This window comes from Jaculus jaculus, chromosome 1 (genome assembly GCF_020740685.1).
Source record: "Jaculus jaculus isolate mJacJac1 chromosome 1, mJacJac1.mat.Y.cur, whole genome shotgun sequence".
Taxonomy (NCBI): domain Eukaryota; kingdom Metazoa; phylum Chordata; class Mammalia; order Rodentia; family Dipodidae; genus Jaculus; species Jaculus jaculus.
This window is the reverse complement of record NC_059102.1, coordinates 312,502,531-312,527,506: the sequence shown is the minus strand read 5'-3', so window position 1 is coordinate 312,527,506 and position 24,976 is coordinate 312,502,531. Positions and strand designations below refer to the sequence as shown.

General features: G+C 42.3%; 1 protein-coding gene across 1 annotated transcript; it reads right to left on the bottom strand.

Moving 5' to 3' along the window:
- Nucleotides 1–15,546: 15,546 nt before the first annotated feature.
- On the bottom strand, nucleotides 15,547–18,078 carry LOC123462867 (cullin-2-like). The gene is given in 2 exon segments (XM_045157015.1): nucleotides 15,547–17,829; nucleotides 17,831–18,078. Coding segments are annotated over 2 exon segments (2,142 nt in total). The 5' UTR covers nucleotides 18,049–18,078; the 3' UTR covers nucleotides 15,547–15,905.
- Between the last annotated feature and the right edge of the window lie 6,898 nt (nucleotides 18,079–24,976).

The following is a 24,976-nucleotide window of genomic DNA, read 5'->3' as shown; positions in this document are numbered from 1 at the left end:
GTTCAATTCCCCAGCAACCACATAAAGCCAGATGTACATAGTGGCACATGTGTCTGGAGTTCATTTGCAGTGCCTAGAGGGCCTGGCACTTCCATTCTCTCTCGCTCTCTCTCTCTGCCTTCTTCTCCCAAATTAATATATAAATAAAATACAAAATTTAGAAAACAAAAGAAAAAAAACATGGTTTTTGTCTTTTAATTTACTTAATATAGTTATCTGCAGTTGAGTACATTTTCTTGAAAATGAGATGACTTCCTTATCCTTTATAGTTGAAAAAATTCTATTGCATGTGTACATACATTTTCTTTACTCCTAGACAATCAGCTTTATATTCAAGTCACCTGTGGAGGCATTACTTTTTCCCTTTAAGTTACAAACCCATCCTTTCCTTTAACTTCTACAAAGAAAAGCATAAACTTGTTTTTTGGCATGTGCATATGTGTATGCATGTTCATAAATGTGTGTGCACATGTGTGCAGGTGTTCTTGCACATGTGTGTGTATGCACAGGTAGAGGTGGGAGGTGAAAGTTTGATGTCATCTTGAGTCACTCTACACATGACTTTTTGAGATGGGCTCTCTCATGTGAACACTGAGCTCACCAATTCAGGTAGTCTAGCCAGCTGGCTTGTCCCGGGAAGGCCTTGTCTCTGCCTCTGAAACTCTGGGATCACAGGCAGCTGCCACATCCACTTGGCATTTACATGGGTTCTGAGGATCCACACTTTGGTCGATATGCTTGTGTGACAAGTGCATTATCCACTGAGCCTTTACTCACACCAGCTTAATCTTCTGAAACATGTTCTGGAATAATTAATTGTAATTTTGCTTCCAAAATGAAAAAAATTTGCAGGTGGTGTAAGTCCTGTTGAGAATTCCAGGTAGTTCCAGTTCTCACGGGCTACTATAGCTTAGAGGTCAAGAGAAGCCCTTCTTGGGCTGGAGAGCTGACGTATGGTTCAGCGTGCTTCCTGCACAAGCCCAAAGGCCTGAGGTGACCCGAGACCACTCAGGCTGCCATCTCCAGAATCAGGTAAGCAGGTGAGCGTGGCTATGCCTATAACCCTAGCCCTGCAAAAGGGAGCAGAGACCAAGGAATCACCCCGGCTCACAAACGACAGCAAGCTCCAGAATCAGCAAGGGACTCCCACTCTCAACAAGAATGGGCGTGGGCCTCATGGAGTGGGACACCAGACATTCTGCTTTGGCCACCTCAAGTGAGTGACATCCCTGTCTCAACTACAGGTAAACGTATGGAGAATTCTGCCCCCAATAACACACCACATTATACACATACACATAAGCAAAAATTAACAGGAAAAAACAAAGTTATTCTCTAAACACTCTTGAGTTTGCTATAGGGCCAGACATGTCTGGGGTGGGCGGCATCAAGAGGTGGCTGGGGGTGTAGGAATAGAGAAGAACGATGGGAGGGGAGGGGAAGAGGACATTGTCTTTTAATCAGGTAGTGGGATAATTTGCCCTAATGAATTGAATATAATATAACTTAGTTGTGATTTGTCATATTAACAAAATTAAAAGTAATTGTTTTAATTCTTGACATTTGAGAGTATTTAAATGCATGTACTATGCATAACATGGAATTTGTCATTCAGCTGACAACTGTAAAATAGAAAATATCATCATCATCACATAATGGTAAGGAAGTTAAGGTTCTAACCAGAAAAGTTAAGTAAGGTGCCCAAGCTCACACAGCTAATATAAGTGGCCAGGTTAGATTTAAGCTCTTAGCAGTGGTGAAGGATTCCTTGCATTTAAGCAACATGAAAGTCTGTCCCTCTCTGCAGCTGGGAATTCCTGTCCCGGCGTTTCTCGTGTAGCAGTTCCTTCTCTCTGATCATGAGTGCCTGTTGAAGGCTTTGGAGCATGGCTGCTGTGTGATGAAAGGATTACAACGTACACTCCAAAGAGAATATAATTACACATAATTGCTCCTATTGATGCCTGACACTTAGACTGTTCATAAGTGAGTCCTACATGTCATAAACCTCTGCACTTTCCAAACAATCATCTCTACGTTTTTCAACAAGCACATAAGAAGAGCTCCGCAGTCGTCTCTAAATGAGAGAAAAGGTCATAGAGGTGGAGGAGTTTGCATGGAACCCAACAACCACACAGTGGTGAAGAGAGCATACCAGGGGTACTGCCTTTGACAGAATCCCTCACACTGGCTGTGCTGCCCTAAAAAAGATGGCCTTACATTAATACTTACTTCCCTCTTCCTGTTCAAAGAGTCTGTATTATTGCTGTCTGGATTACTGTTACAGTTTCGGATCTTATGTGACGTGTGTGTGTGTGTGTGTGTGTGTGTGTGTGTGTGTGTGTTGGAGACTGATGATGGGTGCCTAGTTTATTGCTAGCTTATTTTTTTTCTTTCTTTATATACTTTATTTATTTATTTAGATAGTAAGAAGCAGAGAGAAAGAGAAAGAGAGGCAGATAGAAAGAGAATGGGTGTGCCAGGGCATGCAGCTGCTGCAAAATTACTCCAGATGCATGCGCCACCTTGTGCATCTGGCTCACATGGGTCCTGGGGAATCAAACCTAGATCCTTTGGCTTTGCAGACAAATGTCTCAACTGCTAAGCCATTTCTCCAGCCCCAGCTTATTTTTTGAGATCAGGTCTCTATCTGGATTTAGAGCTCACAGATTAGCCTAGACTAGCTAGTCAGTCTTCCCTAGGGACCCTCCTGTCTCCATCTCCCCAGCACTGGGGTTGTAGGCGCATGCTGCTGTGACTAGCAGTTGTGGTTTGAACATGAAATGCTCTTCAAAAGCTCATGCATTTGAGCATGTGGTTCCCAGTGGGCAGTACCGTTTGGGAAGGTTGTGAAGCCTTTATGAGATGTAACCTACTGTCAAAGGCAGTACCCCTGGGTCACTGTGGGTGGGCCTTGAGGCTTGCTCTCCCATCCTTTCATGCTCTGATTATAATGTGACAAACTGCCCTTTTGGTCCTGGCACCATGCAGCCCCTGACATAATGTAATATATCCCCTTAAAACTGTAAGCCTTTTTTTTTTTTTCTTTTCTTAAGATACTTCTGGTCCAGTATTTGGTCTCCATAATGCAAAAAAAAAAAAAAAAAAAAAAAAAAAAAATTGCTAATACACTTCGCTCTATTTTTGCATGGGTATTGAGAAGGTGAATTCAGGTCCCCATGCTTCCTTGGCAAGCACTCTACCTAGTGACTCACCTCCCCAGCTCCTCGGGGCCTTTTTAAACTTCATGGTGCATCTATTAAATGTAGATAAAACATGAAATTGAGATTTTCTATTCTCTTACTAAACCGAATAACTAGAAGACAAGATTATTTGTTATTCACCATTGGAAACTCAATTCCTGGTGAACAGTATCTGGCCAGTAAAAGTTGAAGACGGAACAGACCCTTTCCCTGCCATTCTCTGTGGTTTTACTATCTCCTTCTGTGTTTTGCTATCATTTCATCACCTGCTTTATTTTATTTCTCATTTTCGTTCTTGGGACTTCAGTGATTTCCACAGTCTCTACCAACCTTCTCGGTAGTCTTTGGAGGCAAAAATAAAATAAAATAAAATAAAATAAATAAAATAAAATAAAATAAAATAAAATAAAATAAAATAAATTTTAAAAACCCCACAAAATTAAAATCCAGGCCAGTCCCTCCTTGGGGGAAGTAACAGTACCTGGAGCAAAGCCTATTGCTCAAAGCATAGCAGACATGCCTCTCTCTATGGAGCACTGGCGTTTCCTGTCTTGGTTTAGCAGCAGTCGTGTTCAAATTCATTAATTACTGAAGATTAATCAATAATTAAGCGTTCTATAGCCACCCGGAGGCCATTTCATGGTGCAGTGATATATCTATTGCCTCATCAGTGAAGAGACTCGGGAGCTCTCTGGAACCGCTCACAGTTCAGCTTATTATCTAGGGCGCCTGATTGACAAGTTTCGAATCCGAGCACCTCCCTGCTGTCTCCTCTCCTATGTCAGGCCTTCAACGCATCTGTCCCTGGACAAAGTCGCCGTGTGCACCAGTGCAGACCTCTCAGTCTTCCCTTTTCACGCTGAGCCATGGGTTCCTTGAACTGCTCTGTGCCGAAGCTGGGGCGGAGCCAGGCAGCTTGGGAACAGTGCCTTCAGTGACAGCAAGGAGTCCTGCCGGGTGGTCCTGGCAACAGCTGCCACCGTGGCTTACAGGAGGCACTGCCATCATGTTCAACCCTCTCTGTAGTGTTGTGAAAGGGCACCCCAGTGGGCTTTGAGCTTGTGCAAATGGAAATCAATGAGAACACTACCAGCCATACAGAGCCAAGGCACCCTGAGCTCAAGTAATGACATCCTTAGGTTCTGGGAAGGTAAATCTTTCTTCTGAGTCAGGTCATCATGCAAGTGTGTGGTTCACATGGCACTCGTGGTTGAGAATTTTCAGTTGACCATCATCTGGGACTCTGATTCTCTCTCTAGTAGCTGCGTGTGGCTCAATGCGGCCTAGCCATGGCCAAGTCCCCACATGGCAATCCTGGCTAAATGTTACCCTAAGGGAAAAGCATTGGCCTATGGGTTCAGGGTAGTTTCAATCTGGGGCTAAAACTTGGCACAAACCAAAAGACATCTAACCTCAAGGCTCCCAGAAGTCTCTGTTTGCTTTATGCGTAGCCATGGGAAGGAGAGAATGCTTAGCATAGAATCCTCTTAAACTGTCTTCTTATAGCAAGACTCAGATTCTTCATCCATATTGTTTAAAAGATTGGTGACAGCTTAACCAAAGCCAGGTGGGACTTCCAAGTCCCTTTCATATAGGTATATATGGTCATAGCTTCCATTGACAACAACCAAGTTAATGGATATTAATAATGATGACATAAAACTAAACACTGGTGGGCTGGAGAGATGTCCTAGTGGTTAAGGCACTTGCCTGAGAAGCCTAAGAATTTATATATACATATATATATATATATGTATATATTTATATATTTATATATATGGACAACTTCTATACTTACAGACAACAAACCATGGTATTCCCCACACCCCACTTTCCCCTTCATAATTGTGCTTTCCATTATATCCCCTCCCTCTCTCCATTAGTCTCTCTTTTAATTTGATGTCATCATCTTTTTCTCCTATTATGGGGGTCTTGGGTGGGCATTACTAGGCACTGCAAGGTCTTGGATATCGAGGCCAATTTTTGTCTGGACAGCTGTATGTAAGGAGTGGTACCCTTCCTTTGGCTCTTACATTCTTCCACAACCTCTTCTGCAATGGACCCTGAGCCTTGGAGGGTGTGATAGAGATGTTTCAGTGCTGGACACTCCTCTGTCACTTCTTCTCAGCACTATGTTGCCTTTTGGGTTATCCCAATGGTCATCACCATCTGAAAAGAGAAGCTTCTTTAACCAGAAGTGAGAGTAGCATTTGTATATGAATATAAACATTAAGTGTAGTATTTACAGGGAAATTTGGTAAGAGTAATATATACTTCATCCAGACAAAATTAGGTCTTGAACCCCTAAGGTCATGACCTCCCCTGCCATAGGCTTTTGATTAGGTTTTCAGTACTAGGCATGTATTCCCCCCCTTGAGTGAGTCTAGTTAGAAAGCAGTTGGTTTCCCCCAGAGCAGACATGCTACAATTGCACTCATTCAGTCATTTGGCCTGTGTGGCCAAACATGAGACTTTCAGTGTCTGCTATTTTCACCACTGATAACTTCTGTCTCCCATAAGGCTGCATACAGTGCAGCTTTTTCCAGCTTTCAGTTGGCTGGTCTATAGGAAGAAGGTTTGCTGCTCAGCACCAGCTTGATTTCTCAGTGACTTTGCCACTCAGGCATGTGAAGTCTTCAGCAATAGGGGCTTAGCATCTCTTTCTCAGTGGAAAACAAAGGCATTGGCAATAACCTATAACATTTTGGAGGCAACAGGGACCTCCTTGGCAAAAGTCTCACTGGAAGGTATTCCATCCCTTGCACTGAAAATTTTGTACTAACATTCTATAGCTTCTGGATGTGCCATTATTCAAGAAAGTAGATTTTCATATGTCTTATTCAGAATATCTTGAATTTTGCTTGACCCTCCCCCCACCCTTTTATACAATGTCTTCCTCTGGACTCCTTCACATCCTCCAGATTCCACGTATAGATAGACGCAACAGTGACACAAGTGTGCAATGCCATGCATGACCACAAGAGGGAAGACATGTCAGGAGTGCTTTTGCAGCAGCTGAAAGGCCCTAGCACGCTCGCTGGATCTCTCTCTCTCTCTCTCTTTCTCTCTCTCAGAAAACAAAATACAAAAAAAAAAAAAACCCTCTAACCACTGTTGATTCAATATCTACTAAGTTACAGTACTTCCATTAAGTATTTACTACTAGATAAGAAGAGGTACAGAATAAGAAAAAACAGTTACAGTGGGGCTGGGGAGATGGCTCAATCAGTAAAGTGCTTGTCTAGAAAGACGACCTAAGTTCTGAGTTTAATCCACTGGATGTACATTAAAAAATGCTGGAACTGTGGCACGTACTTGCAATCCCAGTGCAATCCCAGATGGTGAAAGCTAGCAGATCCTTGGAGCTTCAGGCCAATAAGAGATGTTGTTCCCTGGACAATGCCTAAGTAAAGTCATGTAACGTTGTCCTCTGCCTCTCTCACCCCGCACACACAGAGGTGGGGGGGGAGACATCATGGTGGAAGGAGTAAGGAATTGTAAATATACCTAGGTGGACTCAAATCAAAAATATTGGCATTGATTTGGTTTTCTTCCTTCTCCAACAGCTGATTTGTTGAGGTGTGTATTGAGAACCCTGTACTTGGAGGGCAAGGAAAGGAAACAGCCGGTAATCTTGTCAAACCTGTTTTCCATGGTACCTACTGGATCACAGGGGATCCTGGCCTGCTGATGTTTGAACTTGAGGCCAAAGCACCATCCACTAAAAAGAACATGCTAGACTCAGAGGAAACACCATGGCTTCTATCTCATTGGTAGAATAAGATTTAAGAGAGAAGTGACAAGCAGATATGATCACTCTCATTTGATAATTAAAAAAAAAATAGAGTTCAGGGGAGGTTGAAACTAGGGCTGCACAGAACGTGTGTGGCTGAATGAGAGGAAAGCTCAGTCTGACTAAAATTCTCTCTATGAATGTTATGCAAACATGACTTTCCATTATTTAAAAAAAATAGTATTTTCTACTAAATGTAACCTTTTAATTCTTACAGAAGTTCAGACCCTGAGAAGTGCACATGACTCTCACTAGCCATGTATAAAGAAGAAATGACTGAACCACCTTTTTTTTTTTTTAAACTGAAGGCCTAAATGGTTCAAGTGAGAAAATTATGACCCCCAAAGTCACTTAATTACTTTATGCACAACCAGCAGAATCCTGTAGAATTCCAAAAGTTTCTTGGCTGCTCTACTGAACAAGCCACTTCTGACAGCACAAGTCAGCTCTGCTGTGAGGAAAAGTAAGCTCCCTTGTATAAAATCAGGTCAATTATTTAGCTCCCACTTGGCATTTTGGGTGACTGTGGTCAAGCCAAGCTATTAGTGCCATCTTCTTTTCTTGGAGAACCAGTTCTCTCCGGAAGAGAAGTCAAGCACCAGCACCAGCTTGGTTCCAGGGTGAGGAGCAGAGTTTCAGGGCCCTCATCTTAGAATACCCATTATCTTAAAAGTTTAGTGAGACCAAATGAAATAAAAGCCAAGCCAGGTGCAGTGGCACTGTCTGTGATCTTAGTTCTTGAGAGGCAGACCAAGGCAGGAAGATCAAGGCCAGCCTGGCCTACGTAGTCAGACTGTCTGACAGAAAGAAAACAACAATGAAAAAAAATTGAAAAACAAAGTATTCCAGTAAGTTTTTGTTTACAAATTTTCCAATCAGCCCTAGTCACAATGAGTGAGGAATGAGACAAGCTAAATGACAAGCAAATGATAAATTGTGGAGTTGCGGTGGGGGTGGGGGGAGGTGGCTCAGAGTATAAGCATGAGGATTTGAATTTGGATTTCTGGACCACCACATTTAAAATGCTGGTTACAGCGCTGCACCCATAATTCCAGTGGGGAAATGGTGACAAGAAATCGCTGGGGCTCAGTGGTTAGTTAATAGCCGAACAGATGAGCTCTAGGTTCAGCAAGTGATTCCGTCTCGAAGAGGAGGGTAGAGAGCGACTGATGAAGACACCTGTGGTATGTAGGTTCCCCATAGACTAGGTGTTTTGTTAGAGCTTGAAATTTGGCTCTCCAGCTGCCTGGCTGGAGAAGGTGTCACTGGGGTTAGACCCTGGGGTCCAGCCCAAAGGTGTGTTTGGGGCCAGATATGATTTCCAGCCTAAAAGTATGTAGTGAGATCTGAGCTCGGAGTGCTCTGCTTTTGGCTGGTCCCTGCTGCTTGCTGCTTTTGATGGTTGCTGGATGGTGGTAGTTTCTGTCTGTTTTTGGATTGATGAATGACAGTCAAATTCTTCTAGCATTATGGAACTTCCCCTGGATCTGTAAGTTTGGAGTAAACTGCTTCCTCCCACAAGCTATGTGCAGTTTAGATGTTCATCCCAGCATTATGGCACTGACTGCAGGACCCAACGATAACCTCTGGCTTCCACACACATAAACACATGTGCATACACATTCATATACACTTGTGCCCACACACATATACACATTCATACACACACAAACCACATACATATATGCACACAAAACACCTACACATTCATGTGAAAAGCCCTGATAGACAAATTAATAAAATATATAGCCAACCCAGGCAATATTATTCACTCATGTAAAGGAATGAAGAACTATAACACTATAATAAGCTTGAACTTTGAACCCATGACACTAAGTGAAAGAAGCTGGACGCCTTGTCATATAGTATTTATTCCCATCTCCATGGTGTGCCAAGGACAATTGAACCTATATAGACAGAAAGAAATGTTAATAATGTCTGCTAGGGTTTGGGGAAACAGGAACTGAGAATCATTGCCTAATAGTTCAAACTGTTTCCACTTGGAGCAAACGAATATTTGCAACTATACAGAGATGGTGATGGTATAACAGTGTCAACGTGATAAATGCTACTGAATTGTCTGATTTGAAGTGATCAACTTTATGTTCTGTGAACTTCAGCTAATAAATGAGTAGTGAGCAAAAAGGAATAAAAACACAGGGTAGCAAGAGAAGGCAAACACATACTTGGTGCTTCTGTAGCTTATTCTCATGTCTCTGCTTCTCTGACATAAGTGGAGTTGCAGAGAAGGGCCAGTGAGGCAGGGCGGTGTGTCCACTAAAGTCATTATGAAGATGATGGAGGTCACACAATGGGAGGTTGTGAAGTTTGAAAGCGACAGGCAAGCAATTTGGAGACTGCATGCAGAGCAGTAGAGAGCAGGCGTGGTGTGTGGAAGGGCACAGGCAACTGGGAAGAAGAGAAGCTGAAACACAGGCGGAGGCTGATGAGAGGGGTTGCGTAAGACATGGAAGAGAAGGAAAAGTTGAAGCGTTTTTTTCACATGTAAGTAGTCAAGTGGGCTGTCGGTGGCTAGATGGACGTTACAGGGTTTCCTTAGGGGAGATGAGACCAACCACGATCTTTCTCAACTTCTCTTCTTTACAAGCAGTTCAGCAGAACTTCTTATTTCCCTCCTGTCTGAGCAGACAAAGGAGCTATTTTTCTCTTCAAACTATCAACACTCCCATGTCATCCACACACCTTCTCCAAGGTCTCTTTTGTTGAGAACCTCCCCTGCTCTCTAGCTAAGAAGAGTGGGAATACACATCAAAAAAATTCTCTCAAACGTTCACACTCATCCCTCTTTCGCGTTTGGTTGGAGAATCTGTTGTATTTGACAGAAGGCAGAGACTACTGGGGAGACTGAGGACCCATCAACATGCCAAGAAAGGACAGCGGATTCCTTCCACTAGATGTGTCACCTGTACCGCATCTGTAAGGGCCTGGGAGACGTGGTACAGGGAATGGCAACCCAAGCACTGCTGTCACTGCTGGCCTGACAACCAGCTCCAAGGTGAAGGTGACAAACACTGTGCTCACTCAAAACCCTCCAAAGCAGAAATCCAGAGGATACACAGAACTTAGAACAGAATCATGCCTCTAACACCCCAGCTGAGGCTCACAGAACTTTGTGGAAGAAGGGGAAGAAAGATTATAAGAGCCACAGGGTGGGTAGGGTTAGTCTGAAGCATGGTTCCCCCATCAACAGAGACTGACAGAGGCCCTGAGGATCCCACAGTAAATACCAATAAACCCACTGAGGACAGTTTTCAGTGAAATTGCATGGGAGAGAGGGAATATAAGAGTGTAACTTTTTAAAAAATAATTTTAAATTTTTTTGAGAAAGAGAGAGACAGAGACAGAGAACAGGCACACTAAGGCCTCCAACCACTGCAAACGAACTCCAGTTGCATGAGCCACCTTGTGTGTCTGGCTTATGTTGGTCCTGGGGAATCAAACTTGGGTCCTTTTGTTTTGTGGGCATGTGCCTTAATTGCTAAGCAATCTCTCAAGCCCAAGTACAACCTTTTATAAAAGTAAATTTTAAGCTGGTGATGGTCGTGCATGCCTTTAATCCCTGCACTTGGGAGATAGAGGTAGGAGGATTGCTTTGGGTTCAAGAGCAGCCTGAGACTACATAGTGAATTCTAGGTCATCCCAAAAATAAAGTAAAACAAAAGATACAACAAAATTTAATTTATTAAAGAAAAAGCAACAGCAGGCTTCCTCACGATCAGGTTTGCTCCCTGCTTCCAAAATGGCAAATTATTGCTATTTCTTTCAGAAAGGAGAATTGTTATGTACTCAAAGGGGTGCTAAGTGAACACTGCATAGACTTGTTTTATAATAATTATTACTTTAAGGACCTTAATCCCATTCATGAAGGAAAAGTCCTTGTGGCCTAATTATTCTTCAAGGCCCACCTCTTACTACCATCACATCAGTAACTCATGAATGTGAGAGGAGCAACCTGAAACCACTGTATAGTCCTACCACGCCCATTCACCCCAAGTCCTGTTATATTTGTTTTCTAGTCTCCTTTTTTCCTTACAATTCTCTGACCTTGAGGAAGCTGCATCCTCCAGGTCTCCATTTATTTCTCAATCTATACTCTGTTTCCAACAAAGTACAAAGTATGTACCTTATTGGACTAGTGGTCTTCCATTAACATCTTCATTCCTTCTTGCGCTCATATAGTCACAAGGAGCACTTATGATCACAAGATTCTGATGGGTAGGTTATAATTTTCTGTTGTTGGTAGAGCACTAAGGCCTATCAGCTCATACAGATGATCTCTTTGGCTTTAAATTCTATATTTAAGATCAGCAATTGTCTTGATTTCTTCCTTCCTCCTTTCTTTGTCTTGTCACCAGCATGATCATGGCATCAGGAAACAGGACATCTGGTTGGAAAGGTGGTGGGATGTCAGCACTCATCTTCCCTGGATTCTTTGATGAAAGACATCTGCAACTCCACCATGGCAAAGGTCCATGTTCCCTGGATCTCTGAGTCCAAACTGGAAGGGTCCTGCAGAACCATCAGACTTTTCTCCACAGACTATACTGATTTTAACATTTTTTTTTTCTTGCTTTCCCAAACCATTGAGAGAGACCAAAAGCAGTCTGTGAGATTAACCACTCAATAAACAGCTTCCTCAAGATACTGATATTTGCCCGTTCACACACTCTGAGCTATTGGGAAAGCTTACTAGCTAGGTGACCTCAATGCATTTGCATTTTCCATAGCTGATGCCTGAAAAGGCTGGACTTCCACATGATCTGACCTCAGAAGACCCCATGCCAGAGCTCGCCCATGCCTGCATGTCACACTCACAGCTCTTAGTTTATTTTGCTAAGTGCTTGACCATTGCTGGATTTGTCTCCCTTCACTGTGATGCTAAAAGCAATTAAAGTAACAGAGCTGAAGGTATGATCCATAATTCTGCAATTTATCACCCTTCGCTTGACCTCCATACCACACTCCATCTCTCTTGGGAAAAGTGCCAAATCAGAGGTTGTTTTCAGAACTGAGACTCAATTAGATTTATCACTAAAAGGAACAAAATAACCCCAGCCATTTAATGCCAGTTATAAAAGAGAAAAAGGTTAACTCTTGGTTGAAGTAATAAGATGAACATTTAGATCCAAATTCTTTCCTCATGTAGACTTGTGTCATGGTGTGGTTAGGATATCTGTCTGACTCAGGCTTGAGTAGCCATGCCGTATTTACAGTGCAGATTTATTGCAGCCCCAGCTAAGAGAAAGTTATAGAGAGTGTGAGGGCTCCATCCTCTTCAGTAGTTATGAACGTCACTAACTCTGTCTCAGGTAGAGGCTCGGGGAACAGGAACTGATTGGCTTTCTCAGATGTTTACACCAGACAGAAAGACAGCTAAGTTCTTCCTTTTATCAAACATACTATTATCCCTATATACCTGGCAGTGAGCCAAGTGCTGCACTCTCAGCAGAAAATTAGGCCTTTTGTCTAGTAAACTCAGACATTCCTGAAGAAAAGCATAATGTCTATTTTCTACCTTGTGTCAGTTTGGAGAACTGTGCGCCTCACATTTTATAACTTTGGTTTGCCTGATGCCAGTGTCTACTGCAGGGAAGTGTCCCAAGATGACACCTACGTCACAGTTGCCTGCTGGGTAACTGGACCTCAACTTGCCAGGTCATGTGATCCTGCCTATAGAAACAGTTCAGATACAAACTCCGCTGTCTCTGCTATATTCAAGTCAGATGCTTCAAATTCTCAGGGAATAGGAGGAGTGAGTCAGTTGGCATCCTACCACAATCACCACCGTCATCATTGTGGCTGCTGAAAGCAGTGGTTTATGACCTAACACTGTGGGAAGCACTACTGCCTATAGGCCAGATCCTAAAATACAGAGTAGGGTTAAGGTTGAAACTGTTGTTACTGAGCTGCCTACGGTGAGATGCCTATGACATCTGTCATCTTAGCAATTGCGAGGTGGAGGTAGGAGGATCAGGAGTTCCCGACCAGACTTCATTACAAAGTGAGTTTAAGGCCAGCTACATGAGATTCTTTCAAAAAAATCAAACAGTAATAAAGCAGGAGAGATGGCTAAGCTATTAAGGACCTTGCCTACAAAGCCCAATGATCTGGGTTTGCTTCCCTAACCCCCATGTAAAGCCACATGCACAAAGTGGTGAATGCATCTGGAGCTCGTTTGGGTTGGGTAGAGGCTCTGGCCTGTTCTCTCTCTGTGTGTGTGTCTTTCTGTCTCTCTCTTTTCTTTTTTTGCAAATAATAATAATTTTAAAAAAGCAGAGTATTCTTGTCAACATGAAAATGAAAAAGTGATATTTAGGTATTTGTGGAAACTAATACTGACTCACAACAGGTTGTGGGCCTAAACATTTTGGGTAGATTTCATTGTAAATGGACAAAGACACCTGGAAACCCCAATCAGATCATGCATTTGTCCCCAGCATGGTCGGGATGCTATGTGCAGAGGTGGCTTCTCAAAGTGCCGCCTAGACTGAGTCTCATGAAGAACAGGTAGCTCCTCGCCCAGAAAGTCAGTTATCTGTGGTGTTTTTGAGCAGCAGAAAAACACCAATATTTGAGTTTTATGACTGCACCAGGCATTTCCTAGGGAAATTTTAATACAATTTTTAAAAGCAAATAAACATGCTTTTGAGAGTATGAGTTACTCACTAAAGCCAATTTGGTAGAACAGAGATTATGAGAGACAACATCTTAGACGCACCATACTGTAGTGTGTTTAAATGTACTTTATTTTAAATAAATATACCTGGCAGAACATGGGACACAATGTGGTGATAAAGCATATTTATTATTATTATTATTATTATAAACTCATTATTGCTCTAAAGACAATTTCAGAGTAACACAGTATACATTGTAAAATGGTGGCACCTCACCAAATGTAGAATTAAATACTTTGTGTTATATATAAACGAACATGGGAGGAAAAGAATCCAGGATCTTTTAATCTGTGGAGGGAAACATCATCAGCAGTATGTGAGTTTCTCAGCTTGGTAGATGGTGAAGGGTTGAGAACACTGAACGTAAAACAGAGGCGAGGTATCAGATGGCAGAGGCCAAAGTCGAGAAACTGCTGTGGAATGCACCCCAAGACTATTAATACAAGCCACTGCTTCAAAGCCCCCACACCAGAATTGTGATTCAAGCCTCCTGTAGATTCTTTCAAGCCTTTTTATTATTTAGGTAGATAACATATACTGTTCATAAGCCCTTCCCACTACCATATTTATTACCTGTCATCTATCCTCCTTCTACTGATCTCACTCCTTTCTAACTGTCCCTTTCCTGACTTAATGTCTTATTTATTTATTTATTTATTTATTGTTTCTTTTGTTTTGTTTATCCCCTCACCATTCCTAATAGTCTTGTGCACTTAATGACAATCACTGTGAGGTCATAAGTGCAATGGCCATGTAGTGTTTGGAAGACGGTGTACAACCATACTCCTCCCCAGCCTCTACCGTTTAAATTCGTTCCACCTCCTCTTCTGCAGCATTCCCTGAGTTGAGAGGTGATGAATCTCATTTACTACTTTGACAACTTTTGGATCTCCCCAATAGCTGTCACCTACTGAAAAAGGAAACTTCTCTGACTGAAGGTGAGAACAGCACTCATCTATGGGTATAAATACAAATGTTTGGAAGGCAGTTTGGTGGGCACAACACATCAACCTAGCCAACCAACAAACATTTGTAGCTTTCATCCTTGGGCCCATGACCTTCCCAACATAGGTAAAAGTATAAACTAGGTTGGTCTTGAACTTCTGATCTGTCTGCAGTTGACTACCTGCATGTACCACAGCATGCCATACAATTTTACTAAGATTAGCTTTGATTCCATAATGAAACATGATGCATAAAGATTACAACAGCAGGACAAGGGGGACGGAGATCAACACAGAGAAAAATCAACTCCTACAAAATCAGAGAGCCAGAGACCCAGAGGCTCCTGACATCCCATCACTGAAGCACACCAAAAATGAACCCAACATGGCTCAGGGAAGTTTTGTGGAAGAGGGGGCAGAAAGAATGTTAGAGCCACATGTTGGATCATGATATGCAGAGACATTTAACTTACCCATAACTGTGGGCTAACCCCACAATGCATGACCCATATACCTTAACAAGAGGGGCCAATGGGAAGGGGGTAGGTCATGGATGAGCCTAATAATGGTACTAAAGTGACTGTATTTGCTGAATATAAAACTAATTAATAAAGAAATGTAATCTTAAAAAAAAGTTCCCATGGTTTTTATCAATCCCAATGATGTTCATATATTCCCATCATCCAAGATCTTTTAACTGAGCCATAATACCATAAAAAATCCCCCACAAAAGCCTCATAATGGCATAGAATAAACAGTGACACTGCAAAATATGGCACTGGGCATGGCAAAGAAATATTCAAGCAATACATGGTTTTTTTTTTTTATTTCTTAAGTTCTTTTATTTGACAAGCAGCAACATCATGTTTGTCATTTTAATGTAGGTACAATTATTAGGTTATCTGTCATATTACAATATTTTAAGTTTTTATTTTATGTCCTTTAAGATACACTTAAAAAAAAAAACACATCAACTGCAAACGTGAAGGGGAGAAAAAGCATGATACCCAACCAAATTTCCACTTTTCAGCAATACTTCACTCATTCTTTTAATAAAGTTTTAAGAAATGTCATGATGACATGAGCTTGAAACATCGCTAGGCATTTTCTTTTGATGCTCATGACGTGGCACTGGTGATGTTGTAAACAGCAGAAAAACAGGGGCTGCCGAATGACCAAAGTATGGAGGCGCAGGCCTGCTTCTTCCCACAGGAGCACACCGGATGGTGATGGCAATGACCTTCTCACACCCATGCTGGAGAGGGGGTCACGCAACGTAGCTGTATTCATCTGCGGACGCTTGGCTGCGTTCAATGTACTGCTTGTCTATCAGAACCTCAATGCATTTTTTAATCATGCTGATACTGGGATTGAACCTTGCTCTCGACTGGCTAATCACCTCTTGAATGAGGGCATTGTGCCGAAGCACTTTTCGTGCTTTCATGATACGGACTATAGCAGCTTGGAGATACATCTTCCGGTCCTCGTCTACAGCACTTCGAGTCTGCTCCAGTTCCTGTGGGGTGTCCTTCTGCATTGACGTAGTAATTTTAAATTTTGTTCTTTTACTGCTGAAATTCATATTTAATGAAAATGAAGATTCTGCGTCGACGTCTTCCTTTTCTGAGTCGTGGTTAATCATTTTCACATCAAGCAATGACTTGATTGTTTTTGTCAGCTCCTTCTCATTCATCTGAGTGCTGTCCTGAAGTTCTTTATAACTAACAGTTTCACTGTTATTGAAGGCAAGAAGAACTGCCATTTGGTAGGTTGTAACCATAGCTACATATGGTTTTCCCAAATAGTTAATTTTAACTTCACCTGTACACAGATAATGTAACCATGTAAGTTTTCTTCCACTGAAATGCTGGCTATAAAATAATTCAAACATCTGCACACTTTTTTCTAGCTCCTGGGGAATTGCAAATGTAGATGTGGGAGCCTGAGTAAGAGGCCAGGCCCCCGCCTGTAGGACATAGATCTGAAAACTAATCCCCAAGTCTATGACGGTGTCCTGGTTTTTGATGAAGTTGTTGAACTTGTTGTTGAGGTCTGCACTGACGCTCATGTCCGTGTACATGCGGTGCAGCTTGCTCGTGAACTCGTAGCCGCAGGCTTGCTTTAATTTATTGATCATAGCTTCTTCAGAATCCATAGACATTGATAACCCATGAATTAAACGTTTTGCCAGCATTCTTGCATAGAACTTTTGAAAAACATCTTTATCATCAATATATTTGAAAACAGTAATGAAGCTGGTGAGTTTGTCTTCCACTTCATTCTCAGTCATCCCTTTTGCTGACTTCTTTAGTAAGTTGTCACAGTACTTAGCAAGCAGCTCAGGGGCTTTACAAACAGATTTGGGTTCTCTGTAATTTACAACAGATGTCAGGGCCTTATCTAATGCACTCATAAAATGCTGATCACTATTTAAAACAGTGTTGATAAGTTGGACAAATTTCCCATGCACTTCCAAAACTGATTCCACAAATAATGTTGGCATATTTTCCTGAGTGAGGTTACTGGTTGCTCTAAGGCCCTCGTCATGAATGTGATTTTGCAGCTCCTGAATCATATGAGGTAACCCAGTGGACACAGCCCGGAGTAAGACATACATATTTGCCATGTCATTTTTTTTCTCCTGTCGAATGATATGATGGCATTCTGCGTGTAAGAACTGTAAGTGGTCTGCAACCATTCGCTGCTGACATTCGTGAGTCACCTTAGTATATGAACTTGGATTTAAGTATTTTCGACAACGAATTTCTTCATCTTTTAATCTACCTAGAACCTTTTCCATATACTGTGAGCAATTTGATTCTTGTAATAAATTTGAAGCTTCTTGCTTGTAATATTCTCCTGTTTCAGTCAGAAAGGGAGACTCAAAGATTTCCTGATAAAACTTTAAGGGGAATTTTTTCTTATACTGTTCAACATGAACAAAGGAGTTAATAACCCCATGGATTACTTTCTGGTTTGGGTCATCTCCGCCACGATCATTTTTGATCTCTCGGAGCAGCATTCGGATAAGGATGGTCTGAAGTGGCTCAACCATTAACTTCCTCCACATATCCAATGCTAGCTCTCCTATTTCCATAAGTGGTTCATTCATATCTACACCACCATAACCATATTGAAGGTCAGCTTCAGTCAATTTATTCTTTTTAATAAACTGGGTATTGAGATACCTTGTGCAAATTCCGAACGTGATTTTCCAAAAAAACCTTTGTTTCTGCATAAAGTCTTTCTCCCAGCGGTTCAGGATAGGCCACACATAAAGCATAGATATCTGAGAAGCGATCGTTCCACGTTGCTCTCTCGACGTATTCCAACATGACAACTGCTTTGATTGTAGTTAGGAGCTTGTTCCAGGTCTCATCAAAATCTACTACTCTTGGTTTCAAAGACATTGTGCACGTTTAGTGTTGAAACCTTGTGCGGAGGGGGGGGGGGGCGGGGGCGAGGGGGAGGGGAGGCAACCGGTGGCGGTGAAGGACTAAGCCCCGGGCGCGGAGGGGTGGGCGGCGGCGGCGGCGGCTGTCAGCTTGCAATACATGATTTAAAACAACCAGGGCAAAAAAACAAACTCTGTAGCTCCAAGTCCAACAACTCTAGCCAGTGAAAAATCTCCAAGTCCACTAATTCTAACCAGCAACAAGTCTCTTGAATTCTAATTCCACCCCTCCAGCTAGGCTACTCACTGTCCTGGAAAACTTCATTGGGCCCCGCAGCTTTCCTTATCAGCCATCTTGTTGTCCCGGTATCTCCACTGGGTCTCCAGTGCAATCCATGGTTCATCCTCATGGTCCCACGGGGTCCCCATGCAGGCAACTAGCAAATCTGTTTCACACTGCCCATGGCCATTTCCAAAATATAAGACTGTGTTGCAAACTCAATGACCCTCTCTTTCCTGCAGTTCTTATACTCCACAATACCAGGTAGAGTAACAAATTGTTAAACTGGGGTGGGGGGGGAGGGATAAAGCAGACTTTGAAGAACAGGACACTCCTTGAGCACTCAGGCCCCTTCAAAAGAGTCGGCATTCTTCCTGTTGCCCCAGCACAGGTCAGCTAGCCCAGTCTCAAAGTTGTAATCTCTCAATTGCCACTGACCAGCAACCGTTCACCCAAAGATTTTTCCTTCTGTGCCATATCCCTCTGCTCACTCCAGTTCATTTCTATGCAAAGCAACCCTGCACAACTTCTCAGGACACAGGCACAGGAGCAAGCTTCTGACACAAACTGCTAGCTCAGTCCAAGCAAAGCTTTTCCTCACCCTCATAAACCAAACCTCACAGTCCATAGTTCTTACAGGATTCAGGTCTTGTAGCTCTGACCAGAATAGTTCATCAAGCTGTACTTATAACTCTGCAAGGCATCTCTTAGGCCAAGGTTTCAAATCCCTTCACATTTCTCTTGAAAATAAGCTCCAAAAGGCCAACGCCACACAATCAGTTGTCTAGCAGCAATCCCACTCCTCAGTACCACTTTACTGTGCAGTCAGGTTTGGATTGCTAGTAGAAATAACCCAATTAAGAGCAGCTTGGGGGCGGGGAGGAGAGGTTTATTTTGGCTTACAGGATCAAGCGGAAAGCTCCATGATGGCAGGGAAAAAAATGGCATGAGCAGAGGGTGGACATCAACCCCAGGCCAACATAAGGTGGACCATAGCAACAGGAGAGTGTGCCAAACACTGGCAGGGGAAACTGCCTGTGACACCCATAAGCCCGCCCCTAACAATACTCTGCCTCCATGAGGCATTAATTCACAAATGTCCATCAACTGGGAACCTAGCATTCAGAACACCTAAGTTTATGGGGGACACCCGAATCAAACCACCACAGCAGGTAATCTGTGGATCTTAATTTCCCGGGAGTCAGAAGCTTGGCCTATGGGTCCATGAGGGTTTTTGCCTTGAACAGCTCATGGAGGTACTGAATCCCATTCCAAGATGGATGGCTCAGCTCGCAATGCCCCTCCCCACCTCCAAGCCTGGTGTTTGTGTGGAATAATGAGTCCCACAAGCTTGGGCCTGATAATGCTTTTATAATGTAAAGGGGGAAAGCCAAGTAAAGTGGATTTGAGCGTCCCTCTAATGAAAAGTTGGCCTGTCGGTTTTTATCAGCCTAATGAAGCCCCAGCCCCATTCTCTTGCCCAGTGTAAGCCTCACAATGGGACAGTGAGCTCTTTTCCAACACAGCTCCTCCACAGATGCTATCTGCCAGCTCTCTCTGCAGAAGAGTTCATTTGAAAGGGATCCTGGCTTGATTAAGGCTTTGTGAGCCTCCCTGCCTCATTACAAATCAATGGAGATGAACTGAGTGCTTAATACTCAAAAGCCAACCTAACAAAAGCTGACTTATTACAAGCCAAAGGGCCGGGACTCCCTTGGGTGTTTCAGCTTTGTTTTGTTTGTATTTCTGCACTCTTTCTCCTCTTCCTGGCCACCCCCAGTCCAATCCGTTTTCTGTAGCAATATTTAACTGCTTTGTAGGATCCTCTTCCTTTCCTTATATCTCTCACTCTTAAAAATACAGTTTCCAGAAGAATAATGCTTCTTACTCGATATCGTGCCCTACTGTGAGCAGAAGAATGGAATGGCAAGGAAAGGAGTCTTCCCACCTCACCCCTCCTCCCCTACCATCCAATGCCACTGAAGTTCACTTTTCCACAAAGTAATGAATTACTAGTGTCTTTTGGAAAGTTCTGCTCATTGTTTCCCACTCACCAACTTTCCTTTCATACCCATACCTCAGTGCAGCACAGCAACGCGTGTCAGAAGTACTTGACCTTCAGGAAAAGAAGCCGAGGGTGATGAAACCCACTTCCAGATCCTTCCGCAGTTTCTCACACTTCTCTCCCTCCGCCTTTCTGCTCTGAGGAAACTACAGTAAGTGCTTTTCTACTCAAATTCAGAGACAGGAAGGTGCCAGCGCTGTAATGAGATGATGCAAATACTCGGATGGGAAGGAAAAAAAAAAGTCACCAAGAAATAGTCATTTCAGTTATCTTCCTAATATGAAGCCTTGTGATTTCGAAGTCCAGCTGAGGGTGTATTCTTTCGTGGCTGGAAGGCCCTATCATTTACCGTATTCTACCTCCCTGACTTTTCTTTGCAGGAACAACAGCAAGAATCACTGTACATTTATTATGTCTCAGCATTGCTGTTAAGGAGTTTACATGCAGTATTTCATTTAATCATCGCAGTAATCCTTTGATGTATGTTCCATCTGGAAAAATGATCTATGACAGCCCTATTTCAGTTTCAAATGAGTGAGTTTGGTAGGAATAAAATGTCGCAGGATTGGAGCTCTGGGATGGAGTCACAAGAACTCCTGGGCTCTGGGTTTAGAACCACCCAGGCTTGTAGATTCCAAACTTTGGATCCTTGTACATCACTAGCAAAGAATGGAAAAAATTCAGACTCTGGATAAATGTATATACTATGCTTATCAAACTGCCCAGTAAGCATTTCTCTTAATATTCAAACCCTTATATTAATGCTACTCTCACTTTGGGTAGAGAATCTTCTCTTTTCAGATCGCAGTGACCTTGGGACAACTCAAAAGGTATCATAGTGCTGGAAAGAAGTGACTGGAGTACTGAGTAACAGCTAAATCAGGCCTTCCAAGGCTCAGGATCTAATGTGGAAGAGGTGGCAGAAAGAATGTTAGAGCCAAAGAAAGGGTAGGACTCCTTACAATGTGCTCCCTCCAGACATAAAATGGCCTGGATATCCATGACCTCATAGTGCCTGACACTACCTACACAAGACCATCATAAGAGGAGGAAAAGATCATGACATCAAAATAAAAGAGTGACTGATTGAGATGGGGTGGGGATATGATGGAGAATGGAATTTCAAAGGGGAATGTGGGGGGAGGGAGGGTATTACCATGGGATAATTTTTATAATCATGGAAAATGTTAATAAAAATTGAGAAAAAAAGAAAAATTCAGACTCAGAGAAGAGTAAGTTATGGAGGGTTAATTCAGGTATGGTGGAAACAGGAAAGAACAAACATCAGATGAGCTGCAAAGCCAAGAGGAACTCTTCCTCCTTCCAACCAGCAGAGTTGGAAAGGCAAACACCAGGTAAAAATCTTTCACACATGAGGAAAAGACCTGGGTGGGAGTGGGCATCTCGTTCACAGAGATGGAGCAAATCCAGTTATATGAATTAGGTGTCCAGTTAAAAGATCTGTGGAAACAGGTTTAGGTTTGTAGGAGGGATCCTGATTGGTTGATGGTCACCCAGGAGGAATGCTGATTCAACAAGGGGAGGTCCACAGGTGCTAAGCCCTGGAAGAGTTCAAGGAGAACCAGGGAAGGCCAGAAAGCTACTGTAGCTGCCAAGCTGCCTCTCGGATGACACTGAATCAGACTGGAGTTAGTCCTGGCAGGGCAGGATCAATCTGCTTTCTTTGGTCCTATCTTTAGCTCATTACCTATATAAAAAGCTACTTTCCTCCTAATTCTTATCAAAAGCAAGCAGTGGTAAAAATAACTGGGAAGAAGCAGATAAAGAATATTGTCAATCCAGGTACTGAACAACATCCCGTAGGCATGACTGGGAAGACCCATAAAAACAGCCCGCTGGAGTTCCCAGCCCAGTCTCCAGGTGAATGGGTTCTCAAGTGAGGCTTCCAATCAGCCAATCTCACTGCAGTCATTTTTATACTATGAGATAAGCAATGGTGACCTCCGATCAAGTCTCAGCAGAGTACCAGACATGCTGGGAAATGGTTTCATCTCTAGCTTTTCTGATGGGCTCAGTATTTTTTCTCTTTGGCTGTTCTGCTCTTCTTTTTGCTTATCACAGTGATACTGGAATTTAGGATATCTTTGAGAATGTCAGAACCATATCTGAGCTCTGAGATGGACAATAATAACTCAGAGGTCAGAGTCCCAGAAACCCAATGTTCACACAAAGCTCTCACTGAATTAGTGGTCTCTGGATCCTTGTCTTAATTATTTTGAGAATGAAACCCACAGACTAACATTTCAAGAGTTTATTATTGAAAGATCTTAGAGATTAGAGCTCTAGAAAAGGAAAGAATATAGAGATCCTGCCCAGTGTGGCTCCCTGAAAATGCAAAGGTCCACCCCAAGATGCAAGTTGGTAAGTTTTATGGGAGTGAAGACTAAACTGTTCAGTTCAGCCCTGACATCAGGTGTCTGGGGTCAGGGTTTCTGGGAAAGGGTGATCTTCCCAGGAATCTTCATCTTCCAGGGAGGGGGCATCTTCTCAGAAGGGCTGATCAACTCTCCTTTATGTAAGGAAAGATAAGGGAAAGCCAGACCTTTCTTTCATTTCTGGCCTGCAGCAAAGTGAAATGATTTAGATTGTACCTTACAGACTGAAGAACACAGGCCACATTCAATCTATTTGCACTGGGGACCTGTTAGTCTTAACCTGGGGTAGGGACCTCCGAAGACACTTTGAGAAAAACATGCTTTGATCTGTGATGGGGCTTTGGAGGGTGTGAGGCTACCCCATATTGAGAACCAGCTCTTAGAAAACACATATAATTTTTCAATATATCTTATACTACGAAGTAGTTCAATTTATGTTTCTCCTTTACATATGTGGTAACAAGAATGAAAAAATAAAAGAATGAAATAGTTTTTCCCCAAATAACATTCTTAGTAGTAGTAGGCAGGTATAGTATTAAAATCTAGATTTTACTTAGAATAGACCCTATGTGTTAAGATAATTTACTCATCTATAGCAAGGTTGAAAAAAGTAATCCCTTAAAAATTAGAAAAGAGCATTGGGTAGATAGCTCAACTCGCAAAACACATTGACCTTGCAGGCATGAGGACCTGAGTTCTGGCCATAATAAAAGAGACATGACTTTTAATTCAAGCACTGAGGAATAGTGTTGAATTCCTGGGGTTTGCTGGCCAGCTAGTCAAGCCTAATTTGTGAGTTCCAGGCCAGTGAGACACTGTCCTATAAAACACACACAAAAAAAAAGGCAGACAGTGTCTAAGGGACAATACCCAAAATTATATTTTGGCCTCTGTGTGCACTTGGACATCACACACACACACACACACACACACGCACATGTGCACGCATGCACAGGCACACACATCAATACAATAAATAAATAACTGGAAATGATTTTGTTGGGATAAGACTACAAAGGCTTAGGAAGCTAGCTAGAAAGACCACTCTCTTTCCCACCCTTCCCTGTCCATCTCGCTCTGTAGAACTCTATTCTTCCCTCTCAGTTTGCAATCCTGTCCTCTAAGCTTCCTGCAAATGAAAAAGATGACATTGGAACCGGATGTACCAGATTTAAACACCAGATTCTTCATTCCCAGTCAAATGTTCTTAAAGAATTGGCCTAATGTTCCTGACTTCTCACTTGTCCTGTCTAAACAGTGAATCGAGGGTCATGTGAAGACAAACGTGAAAGCAAGTGACATGCATTTGAGAAAGACTTTCTCTGCTTCTTCTTTCTTTCTCTCTTTCTCCCAAACCCTCCAACAAATGTCTGTTAAACTAATCCACACTAATGGCTTCCAAAGTTTAATGCGCTACTTCTCCCAGGGGCAAATGCATTTTAACAGACTAGAATGCTTTAGGCCAAAAGGAATGAGTTTCTAATTATGGAATTAGATTATGGGGGGGAGGAGTTCTATACTTTTGAAATCTTTCCAAGTAGTAGGATGTCTCTCACTTATGAATTGATAAATAAATGGAAAACAGGACGCAGAATGAATCATGAAATTTTCAAACCATTTGTCTTATTATTAAACATAATGCAGAGACTGTCACATGAGAAGCCGATTGGGGAAAGTGTAGATTCATAGTAAACGTGATACTTTCTCTTGGGAATCTGACCTCCATCCCTGCATTTCATATTCTTCTCCTCCGATCTGTTTTTTATTTTTATTGCGTGAGAACTCAGAGTCGTGCTGTCAGCCATTCAAAGGAAGACTATCCTCAAAGCATAAGTGAGGTAGCAAAAAATGGCAGTTGTAGAAAAGATTACAAATTGTTACAGAATTATTTCTCTACTAGTATACATACATACACACACACACACACACACACACACACACACACACACACACATATATATATATATATATATATATATATATATTAAAGATGTCAGGAGACAGATCCATACAGCTTTGACAGTTGTGAGTTCCAAAGAAATTTCCTCCTGGATTTATGAATTCTGTCACTACCCTTCATTACATTCATATGTACATAACATCGTGTTGCTCAAGCCAAATCAAGCTTTCAACAGTCAATTGACCTTCTTCAATTCAAGACAAGAACTGAGCTCATGAGACATTATTCCATCTTGATCTCAGC